Genomic DNA, 15,638 nt, shown 5'->3' with positions numbered 1-15,638 from the left:
TTTTGTATTTTTCACATTTTTCTCCATATCTTTGGTGTTTATGGTCCGATTTCCAAAACTTTTTCAGTTATAGAAATCAAAATTAAGTTTCCTGTCTTTTAAAGAAAACAACTATGACGGTCAGACTACCTTTAAACAGGTTTTAGGCTATTTTTGTATTTTCACATTTTTCTCCATATCTTTGGTGTTTATGGTCCGATGGTCATTTAAAGAAAACAACCATGACAGTCAGACTGCCTTTTTGCAGGTTTTTGACTATTTTTAATTTTTTCCTTATTTTTCCATTTCTCTTATGTATATAGTCCGATTTTCCAATTTTTTTATGTTAAGGATTTAAAAATTAAATTTTCTGTCGTTTTAAGAAAACAACCGTATTCCCATCCATGAATTTTTGGGCTTCGCTACTTATGGATGTTGTCATCCTTGTTACTTTACTAATGAACCGAACAAATTGTTACTGTAGTATATTCTATCCCACTAAAGTCAATAGCATAGGATAGTATGTAAAATTGTAGCAAAAAAGGATCTAACAGATAAGGAATTGTTTTGTTTTGAAGCTTGCGGATGGGGTTTAAAATTTAATTTGGAGATATCTGCCTTCCCTTTTTTCAGCCTCTCTAGAAATACAGGCAAAAACCCTGTACACGCCACTGTTTTAGATCAAGTTTTGAGTCTTTGTATTGGTCAAAGGCCTTTGCAATAATTAGATCCTATGTTTTTAGTAGCGAAGCTACTCTATAATTCACTTTGTCCGTCCGTCAGTCCGTCAGTCCGTCCGTCAGTCCGTAACGCTATGGGGGAAATGGGATTTACTCAGCTCTTTGGTGTTTATGGTCCGATTTTCAAAAATTTTTCAGTTAGATATATCAAAATTAAATTTTCCGTCGTTTGAAGAAAACAACAATGACGGTCAGACTGCCTTTTTGCAGGTTTTTGGCTATTTTTATAATTTTTATATTTTCCCCCATATCTTTGGTGTTTATGGTCCGATTTTCAATCTTTTTTCAGTTAAAGATATCAAAATTAAATTTCCCTTCGTTTGAAGAAAACAACAATGACGGTCAGACTGCCTTTTTGCAGGTTTTTGGCTATTTTTATATTTTTTTTACATTTTCCCCCATATCTTTGGTGTTTATGGACCGATTTTCCAAATTTTTTCAGTTGAAGATATCAAAATTAAATTTCCGCTCATTTGAAGAAATCAACAATGACAATCAGACTGGCTTTTTGCAGGTTTTTGGCTATTTTTATATTTTTTACATTTTCCCCCATATCTTTGGTGTTTATTAATCGATTTTCAACATTTTTTCAGTTAAAGATATCAAAAATAAATTTCCCGTCGTTTGAAGAAAACAACAATGACCGTCAGTCCCATCCACGAAATTTTGTGCTTCGCTACTTATGGATGTTGTCATCCTTGTTTGTAGAATATTTGATAAAGGGGCTTCAATTCTAAACTATAGCTTTGTAAATTATTCTCCTATTTATTTTTTTCTGCTCAATTTTAGGCAATAGTGAAAATTAAAGTCATTTAGAGATAGTTGTTTATTTTCTTATGTATTTATATGTATTGAGAAATATTGATGAAGGGACCGAAAAGTTATTTATTGACTTTGGCAAAGAGGGTATAATACTACTTTATACACTTTCTTATTCCTTTTTAAACAGCATATGCTATAGCGTAACAGACTTGTATACATACTTAGTTAGGACAGTAACAAACAAACCATATTTTGATTAATAGAAGAAAAAGAAATAATTGAAAATGAAAAATTGTTAGCTTATATTTTGCGCTATGATTGTAAACAATTGTACTTGTTTATTAATATAAACACAAATAAAATCATTGAAATTTGATCATAAATAAAAAAAAACTGTAAAATATTTTTGTGTCGCGATAGTAAAGTTAATCCTAGACTAATTTAGATAAAAAGTTAAGTATAAAATCGTATGGGGAATGTTTTAGCCCATACGAAGAGCTACCTCTCATTATTATCTCTTGAAATTTTTACCACATTTTAGTCATCTTGCTAGAGTGTTGTTCAGGATCACTCTAAATAGCCTAAAACATGCTGAGGGCTTACCTTAAAATAGCCTAATCGTTTTAGAGATCCTAATGGACGAACATACAAACGAATAGACACACAAACATCCAGCTACTTTAGAGTACATGATTATTGCATAATGTAGTTGGTAATATTCTATGGATAAAAGTATCAAATGAAAAGTTGCAAAGGAAAAAAGTATCAAATTTAAATCTAAATCCCTTCCAGCTTAAGAAGTTAAGATTTTATAATTCTACAGAGAGCAAGGGTAAAATAAAATATCTTTAGGGGGGTTTTAAAAATCGTAAAAATAGTAATAAAATAGGAATTATCCTCTTAGGATTTTTTTTCAATTTTGAAAATTTTAGCCGTGTATCTTGAACAGGAGCCTAAAAAATCCCTTTTCCCTTTCCGTGTCTTACGGACAGACGGCCGAATATTTGGAATTATAGAGTAGCCTCACTACTAAAAATAGATAAATAAATATAATATATATTCCAATCAATGTTAAACTATATTTTATAGATAAAAGAATTGGTTGAAAGGTTTAAACACAACCAATAAAACTTTAATAAAAAAGTACCCAAAATTTTTGAGCTAACGAATAAGATAATGTACTTTGGGTACCAATACTGTAATTTGCAATACAATATCCCCTCCCTCCCTGGTTTCTGCTTATTACCTAATAAGGAGACAAAACATTTTCTCTACTCATTCAATAAATATCCAGTCATCTCTCTCTGGGACTAATTACCTTATAAAGGCTAAATTTAGTTTTTTTTCTTTATTTTGATAACTGCGAGACCTATTTTAGGTTTTATGCTATTTTTTTGCTTTCCCTTCGAAAACAGAGCTCCTAAATGCTAAGGGCAAATCCGCTAGTATGTATAAAAAAGTTATTGAAACATTTTTTAAAAGCTTTTTCCTTTTTTCCTTTTTATCTCGATAATCTTAGAACAATTTGTTGAAGCAGTTAAAATGATAAGAAAATTACAAAATTTTAGATGTATTGCATCTCTATAACTGTTAGCCACCCTTATTGATTCAGTTCTAAGTTCTTAAGTTTCTTTAGGTTTACCCTTTAAATCAAGAATAAAGTTTAAGTATTATTACCTTTTTACTGAATTGTTTACAAGAAGGGAGTAGACATTTGACTGTAAAATACACTAGTAGCCAAAGGTTGTTTGAGTTAAATACTTTGGTACTTTTATTGAATTTTGATGGGTTTGAAACTAGTAGTATCAAAAATATCCACCATAAATTATAATCTACAGAAGGGGAAATTTATTTTATCTACATTAGGGACGTCAATATGAATATCAATTTCTCGTCCATTGTGTTATCCCTTAAGATCCAATAATTGTTTATACTGGTAAAAATGTTTGCATCTACACAACTACAACCGTGCACGCTCTTGTTTTTTAAATAAATTTTCAAATGAAATCTTTGTCATGACATCTTGAAACCACTTCTCTTTTATTTTGGGCTTGAGTACACTTCTCAAAATATTATTTTCAAACAAACTGAAAATTAAGCAATATCTGTATTTAATAGTCATGCCTTCTATTTCTAGCACTGAAGCTGCTCTTGTATGTTGGTCTGTAACTTTGCCAAAGTAATTTAAGTAAATATAAGGATTATATTTAAAAAGATTGTTTTATATGATGCATTCACCTAACAGCAATTCATATATTTAGTATTTTATAAAGAACTAGTAGCTGCGCTCCTAGTCTCTAGTGGGTTATGTTTTGGAAGAGGCAGGAATGGGACAGAAATAGGTTAAAACATTTCAAAATCTTTGTGAAGTTTCCTTGAAATAGAGGACTCGAAATGACAACTATCTTCTTTTTTTCGACGGCAAAGTATAAGTTAAAACTTCTCTGTTTTCTACTTGCTTTTTGTTTTAATTAATTACTTAATAAAATTATTATTAATTGTCTTATTTTATCAATTTAATGCTTAGAGTTGTTTTATTATTAATGGAACTTTTTCCCTTTCCCAAATAATTGAACACAATGTTATTATGTTATGTTACCCAAATGTCCAATTTTGGAAGCCTAAAAAAAATGACACCATACAATACAAATGCATACTGGTCTATCATTGGTCATTTGTATAGTATGCCGTCATTTTTATGCCGGCACTATAAGCAGCTTCCCAATTTTGATACAAACTCATATGACTTTGTTTCTAAAAGCATAACATTGATAATAACCAGAAACTTACTTATATTTTTTTCAGATTTCTGAGAAAAGCAGAATATTTGTTTATGTTAAGTTGTTGTAGCACATACATATACAATTTCCTCTGGTTGGACGCATGGATGCCTGCACCACAAACAGACACATTCCTCGGCTGCTAAACGAGTTATAAAGCCAAACATTGTCGGCTTACTGTTGCTTTATTGTCAAAAACATAATTTCCGCTGCACTGAGTTTTCATTGCAATAATATAATAATGCTAACAGAAATGACGCCAGTAAAACCAACCACACGTGACAATAAATAAACAGCATACAAATAGTTTGTTGTTTGTGTTGCGATTTTGCCGCGCATTTTTGTGTAATTTTTCGCGCCAATAATGTGTCAAAAAGCAATCAAATGCTGCAAAGTATGACATATGTTGCCATAAATGATTGATTATTAAAAAAGCATTGTTGTTTTAAAACTTATTAGTGTACAAATAAAATTTAAAAGACCATATTGAAAAAATGTAAATAATCTGAACTTGAAAAAATCTTTCTCGAAGCAAAGTTACCTCTTGGCTGCTCAAGCATGCAATAATTTAGAAGAAAAAATATCAAAATTCAATTTAAAACAACAACAGTGAGAAAATGAATGGTAAGACGTTTGACTATCCTTAATTTTCAAACCACAATTATTTACTATTAAAATCACATTATTGTCAGTGATTCTAAAGAATTTAATAACTTAAATATACAGTGACAAAATAAAATGTGAATAAAAAAATAAAAATGGCGCTGATAGGAACCTGTTTTTGCTGTTCCCTGTTGACAGCAGCGATCCTGGCGGGCATGATATCAACCTTCCTATACAGTGTTGCCTTCGCTCTGGAGATCTGGTCCATCATTGAGGTCAAAGGTAAGTCTTCTCTTAATGATAAACAATGCAATTTATGTAAAAAAAAAGAGTCGGCCTGTTAGTGATGGATAAACACACAGACATTCTGTAATTATAGAGTAGGTGCATTATTTGCCAAATGTACCACTTTTCTGCACTACCTCTCCGATTTTGTTAATACTCTATATTTTGGTCCGTTGGGTCATTCAAGGATGCTGGATGGCCAAAAAAAAGTTTCAGAGTCCCTGGATGTCTAGATATCTAGCTATCTATGAAGGTAGGTAACAAAAATGTAAAAAACACCCATTTTTTCACAATTTTAAAAATTAATTTTTTCATCAATCTTACATCCAATCTATACATTTTATACACCAAAATGATCGTTTATTCATGTAAAAAGCGCACATAATGCTATTTTGGCCCAAACTCTAATTTTACAGGGTGTCCAACAAAAAGTGTATTTTGGATATCTAGCGTAATACCCAAAATACCTGTCTGAAAAAAATCATTTTTTTTGGCTTAAATCCTGTGTTTTATCTGTGTGCATATGTGGTATATAACGGTACGGACCACCCGGGACTATAAGGTTGTCAAATTTCACTTTGGGACACCCTGTAAATGTGATTTTTGCGTCTGTAAAGCTAAAACTTGGTCCAAATTGGCTATTTTTTTCAAATTACTCTAATATGTGTCTTAGTATGTTTGGCCATAGTGTTTTCTGACCAGATCAATATTTTCATATTTTTTGGACACCCTGTATTTTCAAAAAAAGAGAAAAAAATTTTTTGTTTTTCTTAAATTTTTTTTTCTATTTTAAGTTACTTAAAACTGTCATATAGATACAGATTTTGACTAATAACAATAATATTTGCCTATTTTACAATTTTACACACTTTTGGGACACCCTGTGCATGTTTTTGAAAAATGATGGTTTTTGCCCATTTTTGGGGGGAAGGAGTCGTTTTAGGGCCATAGACTATTTCTTCATTTTTGTAGAACTTTCAAGACACATCATTTGTTATTTATGCAAAAACCGCAAAAACTGAACCGTTTTGCCGTTATTCACCGCCAAAGGCGGAATTTTTTACGATTTTGCCGTTCCGGAGGTTGTAATGGGCATTTGTGTTAAGACAACGTTGATTTATCAAGATCCCTCTTAAATACTTTTATTTAGGTAATTTAATTTACTAAATTTCATATTAAGTAAAATTTAATGTGCAGCTAACCGTTTTTTGTCGAGATGGATTTCAATTGTTAAAACAAGAAAATGAAGTGAATATAACATAAATAATTGCTATAACATAAGTGATAAAAGAAACATAAATCATGTGCATTTGAAATTACTTTTGACAAAAATCGGTTGGATATACAAAAAAATTTACTTCACATGAAATTTAGTAAATTAAAATGCCTAAATAAAAATATTTCACAGTTATCTTGATAAATCAACGTTTTCTTACCACAAATGCCCATTACAACCTCCGGAACGGCAAAATCGTAAAAAATTCCGCCTTTGGCGGTGAATAACGGCAAAACGGTTCGGTTTTTGCGGTTTTTGCATAAATAACAAATGATGTGTCTTGAAAAGTTCTACAAAAATGAAGAAATAGTCTATGGCCCTAAAACGACTCCTTCCCCCCAAAAATGGGCAAAAACCATCATTTTTCAAAAACATGCACAGGGTGTCCCAAAAGTGTGTAAAATTGTAAAATAGGCAAATATTATTGTTATTAGTCAAAATCTGTATCTATATGACAGTTTTAAGTAACTTAAAAATAGAAAAAAAATTTAAAAAAAAACAAAATTTTTTTTTCTCTTTTTTTGAAAATACAGGGTGTCCAAAAAATATGAAAATATTGATCTGGTCAGAAAACACTATGGCCAAACATACTAAGACACATATTAGAGTAATTTGAAAAAAAAAATAGCCAATTTGGACCAAGTTTTAGCTCTACAGGCGCAAAAATCACATTTACAGGGTGTCCCAAAGTGAAATTTGACAACCTTATAGTCCCGGGTGGTCCGAACCGTTATATACCACATATGCACACAGATAAAACACAGGATTTAAGCCAAAAAAAATGATTTTTTTCGGACAGGTATTTTGGGTATTACGCTAGATATCCAAAATACACTTTTTGTTGGACACCCTGTAAAATTAGAGTTTGGGCCAAAATAGCATTATGTGCGCTTTTTACATGAATAAACGATCATTTTGGTGTATAAAATGTATAGATTGGATGTAAGATTGATGAAAAAATTAATTTTTAAAATTGTGAAAAAATGGGTGTTTTTTACATTTTTGTTACCTACCTTCATAGATAGCTAGATATCTAGACATCCAGGGACTCTGAAACTTTTTTTTGGCCATCCAGCATCCTTGAATGACCCAACGGACCAAAATATAGAGTATTAACAAAATCGGAGAGGTAGTGCAGAAAAGTAGTACATTTGGCAAATACATTTGACAAGTGTATAAATGACAAAAATTGCTGAGCCCAGACATACTATTGCTTCTTAAGTGTAAAGGAATTTGGAATTAGAAGAATGACTTACTGAACCATTAGTACTATTCTTCCTAAAGGCAACAGGATTAATGTAAGGATCACCATAAAACCCCGTGTTTAGTACGTTTACAGCTAATAATTCACAGGGTTAGGACCGATAAATTGATGTACATCTCTAATGATTATACGCAAAATTACCCATTCTGTAGATTAATATTAGTAGTTAGAACATTTGCATACTCAACTCAAGTTCCAAAGTTATTAAGCCAACCAATAAGAAAACGTTATTATAAAACATTGGGAACTAGTGTAATAAACAGCCCATTGCCTTCTCTATCTCTGGATTATTCAAATAAAGCTTCCTAGGAAGCCCAAATAGAAAAGATAAAAAAAAATCTAATTTTAAACACTTTTTGTTAATATTTTTTCCCCGTATTAACAAATTTACACTTTTAACGTACGGAAATCCTTGTTTATAGGAAGCTATATTGAATTCTTAGCTTTCTGAGATATTTTTATATGTACTGAAACTCTATTCTCCCTCTTTGTATTAATGTTACATGAATTAACACTATAAGTTTTCATAACATAGTTAAAATATGTGGTATTTTTTATGCATCTCCAGTTGAGGAAAGGCAGTCATAGAGAGAACATGTCTCTCTGTGCAAACATTAAAATAATTAAAAATGTGATACTAGTGAGTGACTAAATCAAACACATTTCAAAATGAAACTAAATTTTTTTTTTTTTGCTAACAATTGTAGCAAGTTTTTTTTCAAAAGTACTCAGATCAACTCATATCTGGTCAACATATAAACACAATATGCCCAATCCGCTGCTAATCAGACTATACTCTTACTCTTACAAAATAAAACTTTTTAAAATTAGAACAATCCCAAAAAAGAATGTTAAAATTGTTAGGGATGCACATTACTTGTCTGCAGGACAAGCCTTGATTAGAAGCTCCAAGTAATCCTTACTTAAACATCGAGAGAAATGGATGCACACAGAAAATAAAGATATTTATGTTAAGTACCTTCCTTAATAAAAATGTTAAATATTTCTTTATTTTCATATATAATAATTCATTTTAAATAAAATAACAACTATTTCTTTTTTACGCAACAAGAATTTGCTTAATAAGCATATCAAATATAACATTCATAAATAAAACAAGAATTTGCTTAATAAGCATATCAAATATAACATTCATAAATAAAAGTTTAACACTTTAAATTTTTTAAAATCATCTAATTTATTTCAGGAAAAAAGACTTGTTATCATAAAATAAATTACTTTAAAAGACAAATTACTAAAAATACTAAAATTACTAAAATACACTAAAAAAAAAAAAACTAAACAAATACCTAAACTACAAAAAATGACAAACATAAAAATAAACACTAAAAAACAAAATACTTTACAAAAAAAAATTACACTTTGAAAATACACTATAAAATAATACACTTTTAAAGTAAAAAATATGCAAAAATATAGACCTACATCAAAAAAACTTGACTTAATTAAAAAATACTCTCAACACAATAAAAAAATGAAATTATCAGCAAAAGTAGGTTTATATCAGCCTTCCTTTTCTCATCTCATTGGAAGCCTGCTGGTTTTCTTAAGCTTGGTGTAGCTTTAAAGCACTTTAAACTGTAACCCTGTAAATTTAACCTGGTCAACTGTAAGACTCCACTGATTGAAGCATATCATAGGAGGGTGTTGACCATGGTCTGCATGTTATATAAATTATAAATTTTTTATAAAATTGTAATCTTATCAAATGTAGATTCGAAAATATATATTCATTCATGTCATCTTAATTTTGTGGTAGTGAAATTTAGAAGAAAACAAGGATGACAACACCCATAAAAGCGAATCTCTGAAACGGTAGGACAGACGAACATTAACCCTGGTAGAGAGTCAGAACTTAATATGCAAAATACAAATCTAAAAGTTTTGACAAAATTAAATGTAAATTTGTTGCAAAACTTCCTAAATACAGAATATTGTTTAAGGACATACTTACATTTTTAAGTAAGTATACAACTACTTGTAAAGTAGCTGCGCTACTTACAAAAAGACATATTGCACTTTTATCTTGCTTAACAAGCTTACTCATTTTGTGATGTGTTTTTTTTAGTTGCAAATCTACTCTTTATTGACTTTGCCCTTTTTAATTAAATTTCTGGGTTCCAACTCAGTGATATAATAACGTATTAAAATACTCTCTATAAAGTTTCATTTTCTTTATTACTCATGTATTTAGATAAACATTGGGTTGCTTAAAAGCACTTTAGATTCTCTTCTTGTGAATGTTATTATCTTTGTATTAAATGTAACTTTGCGATTACGACAAGAAACAAAAATTTGACAAACTTTTTTTAAATATTTTTTTTCATGATTGTCTTATTCGAATTGTTTTCCGTGTGTTTAGCTGTTTTTTTCTACCGCGTGATAAGTGTTTTACTGTATAACAAAAGGAAGACAAATATAATGCTCTCCTAAAAATTTATTTTATATGGAAAACATGCTGTTTGTTGATTATATGTTATATACAGCAAAAAGTTGTTTATTTTGATTCTAAAATGCTTTAAAAATGATGATGTCATGAGTTCTAAATATGTAAGCAGAATAATAAGCTACTACCCAACCCCATCCCACAACATTTTTTTCTTTTCTTTTGCTATTTGGAACCCTTCCCTCTTTTTCTCTACAATACTTTAACGACCAATTTGTTTAAATTTTCAAATGCTTTCTTTACCTATTCATTAACTTATATTTATTTTTATAAATTGTAGTTTTAAAAAAAAAATATTTTTGTGAGGGCCAAATTTTTCTAGAGACGATTTCTCTTGGGGTAGTGTTGGTGAACTCTTCCCCAAAATAGTTATAAACCTTCCTAGCACTAATGAGAAGATACCCTGAAAAGGAGAACTATATATGGGTTCAGTGGTTAGCTTAATCCTTCAGTACACACAGATACTGTTGCTTTTTTACAAGGATACTAAAAGCTCCATTACTATTGAATGTTATCATCCTTGTTTACTTTCTTAGTAATCAAAATACGAGTAAAAATAAACCTTTGCACAATTACCAAGAAATCATTTTTTAATAGAGATAAAATCATCATATTTAAACATTCAATTTTCTACATGCATTATTAAATCATAGACAAAAATGCAGGGATCTAAAGGGACAAGACAATGGCCGATAAATTGATGTACATCCTCAATGATAATACACAAAATTACCCCATCTGTAGATTAAAATTAGTGGTTGAAACGTTTAAACACTCAACTTAATGAACGAACCAATAAAAATTCACTGCAGTCCCTAAAGTTGTTAAGCAAACTGTAAGAAAACATTATTATAAACTTTGGGTACTAGTGTAATAAACAGCCCATTGTCTCCTCTCTCTGCTCTCTCTCTCTCTGACAATAATGACAATTTGATGATATTTTTTAATTTGGAAAAGAATATTAAGTTGTAATTCAGTAAAAGTAAATAAAGTATCATGGACAGCTTTACTAAAAATTAAATTTATATTTTTTAAATTAGTTTTGTTTAAATTTTTATTTGTTTGTATTAATTTTATGATTTTTTCTCTAATATTCGGAGAAAATTGTCTGTAATACGATGATAATCATTTTCTCAGTATGGCTGAGAACCGCTTCTAATCCAGCGGATATTATTCGGTTGCGGAGCCATACTAGAAAATCTTTTATCTGAAACCAGCGATTTGCCTCAGACCAAAGAAACTTTTCTTTTTTTGTGGGGGAGGGGGAGGCGAGTTGGATGATGAAGCCACGTTTGCTCTTTAACCTTAAGCCATAGGGACGAACAGATGGACGGATGGTCATCGGAATTATAGAGTAGCTTTGGTATGAAAAATGAATTAAATTGCAATTCATGATTTGTTTATTATTGTGTGTTGAAAATGTTTGCATTTTTCTAAAGGTTAGGAATTTGTAAACATGATTCATGTTTCAAAAGATTTTTAGTACCATAGCTACTTTATAACTAACTTTGTACGTCAGTCTGTATCTTCCTTTGGTTGAATAGAAATTACTCGGTTGCGTTTTGTGGTTTCTGAAATTATTTGTGAAGTTTCTTGTCCTAAACTCACTTTATTTTTTTATCCACCTATTAAGCTGTAACTATGGGAATTTGTGTGTGAAAAATAAGATTTATTTTGATGATTCTGTATCACTTTTGCCCATGGATTTAAAAGGATAAGTTAATGACCGATAAATTTGTGTTCAACCCCAATGATGATACTCAAAATTATCCCTTCTATATTAAACCAATCAATCAAAATTTAGTAAAGTCCCCAAAGTTGTTAAGCTAAAGAATAGGAAAATTTTTGGGACAATTTTAATAAACAGCCCATTGTCCCTTCCTACCTGCTCATGCCTGATATTTCTTGTAAAGATATACCAAACCCACCTCACCCATAAAGATCTCACAACTTTAATGTAGTTTGCTTCGCTACTTATGAATATTATATTGTCATTCTTGTTAAAATTGCATTTGCAATTTTTTTAAAAATAGAAAATTCTCTTATTAAATTGAATAAAACAGGCAAGCTATGTTTATTGAACATTTTTTCGTATTTTTCATTTGCCTGAATTGCGTCACGATTTTCATTTTGGTTTTACCGTTTAGTAAAATTGAAATTTCAATTGTTTTTATAAAGCTGATGTTTCCACTACTAACAACAAAAAAACATAATTAATTCAATTCATAAATTAAAACAAAAATATTTTCTTAAATTAGCGCAGCAATAACTTATGGTTAACAAATATCTTTTTTTAAAATTTTTTGTACCTGCCTATACTCTATCTGTTTATTATTATATGTTGGCTTTCTATTTTACTTATCTACTATTCTATTTTAGTTCCCTTAGCAGTACCTGCCTATATTCTATCTGTTTATAATCATTATATGATTAATTTCTATTTCACTTATCTATGATTCTTTTTTAGTTCCCTTAGCAGTACCAGCCAATATTCTATCTGTTTATCAATATTATATGTTTGCTTTCTATTTTACTTACCTAAGATTATATTTTAGTTCCCCTAGCTGTACCTGCCTATATTCTATCTGTTTATTATTATTACATGTTTTCTTTCTATTTTACTTAACTATGATTCTATTTTAGTTCCCCTAGCAGTACCTGCCTATATTCTATCCGCTGGTTATCTAATTATGGTGTTCCTTTCACTTCTACTTCTCCTTGGTCTTAGGTAAGGTTATTCTTTACTTTAGAAAATAATGATTACATATAGCCCACTATATTGCCTGTGAAAAAATGAGTCATCATATTACAATAGTCCATTATTCTAATATGACTTAATTGGGAGTTTTTCGGCCAAAAGGTTATATATTTTAAGCCTAAAAAAAGGAAATAAATTTAAAAACTTATGGACGTCATTTTTTATACGCACTATAATGAGCTTCATTACATATAATTCGATATTAATTCGGGAGAAAATCACGAAACCTATACTTGTTTTTCAGCTGTCGTTGGGGGGCAACACAACGTAAAATTGACGACCTCTTTATTTGCCAAATATTATTTTAGATTTATTTCGCTTGTTGGTTATACATTGTTAATGCATATAATTACTACTATTGTACATTGTAGATTGGCCGTTTTTAGTATACCTAAACATTATAAGATAAATTTGTATTTCCATGCATTTTTTTCAGGTTGCAAACTAATATGCAAAATAAATTTACTTCATGACTTGATTGCTTAATTTGGTATACGTACATCTCCGCATATTATTAAATAGCATATTTTTTTATTTTCGCAAAATAAGATACAAAAGCAAACAAATTAGAAATGGTGTTTTTTTTAAAGCAAAATTTAAGGGACTTTTTGGACTATTAAAATAAAGGAATCGTGCAAAGAAAAAAAGCTTTATCGTATTTCATATTGGCTTTTGATAGCCCCTAAATGTTGATGATTGCCCTGCAGATTTAGGAAATTGTCCCCGCAGGGTTAGAGACCCCCGCAGTGACTAGAAGTATAAGAAAAGCTACTGTGAAAATACGACGAAACATCCGCTACTTCTTTTTCTATCCATGATGCAAATAAAGTGCGGTTCTGTTAATTTGGTATTGTAACACATGTAGGGTATTGAAGGTACACCTTTAATTTCAATAAAAAAACACTAAGATTAGGTTTGGTTAAGTCAGGAATACAGAAATAGGAAAAATAACAAATTAGTTTTGTTTCCGTTGAGATAAAAGTTCTACAAGTCGTCAGTAAAAACTGTGTCTAGTTTTAAGGAAATGGTTAAATGACAGATCTTATTTTTATTCCTGTGTAGAACTCTCTACAAAACTACATACCTAAGAATCATATTAAATACGCAGCTTCTAACATGATCTAAAGTTTGCCCGTGCGTAAAGCTGCGTCTTAAGGATATTTTTGTCCTTGTTACGTACATTAAAAATACAACAAAACCTTTTCTATAATTTACCCAATCCTATATGACTGAATATCTTATATAGTGATTGTGACAAAGAAATCTGGCATATGTGCATTCATTTCAAGAATTTACAAGTGTTCAGGCAAAACTGAAAAATGAAATGTACGTAGAAATAGCAAACAATTGATAAACATGCTGTGTTTTTGTATGATCCTTACATTTTAAAGATCGTTTAAGATAATCACTGAAAAGTTGAATTCCCTAATAATCCGATTTACTTTTAACTTAAAACAATAAATATTTAAGTAGAGATGTAAAATACAGACAACTACCTGGCCCAAGTTGTGGTGACCCTTTTCACATGCTAGCAAATGGCTCTATGTTTTTATGTAGGGACTCGGATGTGCTTATTTTTTCGACGCTATTAGCTGATTTCAAAGATCCAATACTAATCGGGATAGGGTCCCCGCCCTGTGGGCAGAGTTACATATAGCTCTAATCTTTTACTTTAATCTTTAAAAAGTGATGATTAATCATCAATATTTAAATCTGTGATATGCAAATAGTGCTTAATAAAAAATGACACCATTCAATACAAATCACTAATGATTGGGCAGGATTTAATTAACATTGGTCAATTGTTTTGTATGACGTCATAATATTATGCACTTCTTGCTGCTTCGTTGATAAGTTTTAAATATATTGAACGAGAACCAAATATGATTTGTGTTTAATTATTTGATATGTCATTTGTTGTGTTGCATATTTTATCCTGTGTGTAACAAATATCAACTTTCCCCCACAGTTAAAAAATACCAGAGTCTTCAAATTTTACAAATCCCCACATTTCAGCTTAAAAATACAACATTAATGATTTTTTAAACACAAAATTCTTGAGGTTTATTTGCGGCTTGCTAAGAATTTCAAAATAAATCTGGTCGTATTATGGGATAAAATTCTATATTGATTGGTTGGTTCAACGTATCATTGTGTCCAATGTACATTAATTTATCATTAATTGTCTTATGAATAAAATTGCGTATTTTTTCCACAGTAAATCTTTTCTTCAGTTTCCCACTCTCCTTCCCTCCCGTTTTTTGTTGCACCTACGTCATATGAATTGCATTCATAATTTGTGTGCAATTTCAATATTAAAACAAGTAAAAAAAATCGTGTTTATATGAATATTTTAGTGTCTTTGAAGAAAATTTTAATAAAAAAATTAAATGTTTATGAACTGCCGTGGAATATTTTTATAAGCATCTTAAGACGTAATTTAGAAGGACACTAATATAACAATTTGTATAATTGTCCTAGGAATCAACATCATACAATAATATAATCACACTGACATTGTGTAGTTGCTACTCTTTTAAAATTTTGCTTTAGTGTAAAAGCATTATAATGCAAGGTTTAAACGCAATTTGGCGATTTTAACGTGCCTGAATATGATAAATGAATTTTCCATTGTAACAATAAGGACTATCGGACACACACTATACCTGAAAAATATTTGCTTAAAGAGTAATTTTGTTATATGAAAAATTACGATGCTTGTTC

General features: G+C 30.0%; 1 protein-coding gene across 1 annotated transcript in view; it reads left to right on the top strand.

Moving 5' to 3' along the window:
- LOC145319248 (uncharacterized) overlaps positions 1–15,638 on the top strand; it is a 120,295-nt gene that overhangs the window by 14,244 nt on the left and 90,413 nt on the right. The window contains exons 2-3 of the mRNA XM_080161255.1: positions 4,287–5,146; positions 12,800–12,884. Of these exons, the coding sequence (XP_080017381.1) occupies positions 5,020–5,146; positions 12,800–12,884 (212 nt within the window). The 5' untranslated portion in view covers positions 4,287–5,019. The remainder of the gene's footprint in view (positions 1–4,286; positions 5,147–12,799; positions 12,885–15,638) is intronic.

Source organism: Acartia tonsa, chromosome 5 (genome assembly GCF_053477335.1).
Source record: "Acartia tonsa isolate MP-2025a chromosome 5, ASM5347733v1, whole genome shotgun sequence".
Classification (NCBI taxonomy): domain Eukaryota; kingdom Metazoa; phylum Arthropoda; class Copepoda; order Calanoida; family Acartiidae; genus Acartia; species Acartia tonsa.
Note: the sequence above shows the minus strand (reverse complement) of the source record. Positions and strands in the feature narration are given on the sequence as shown.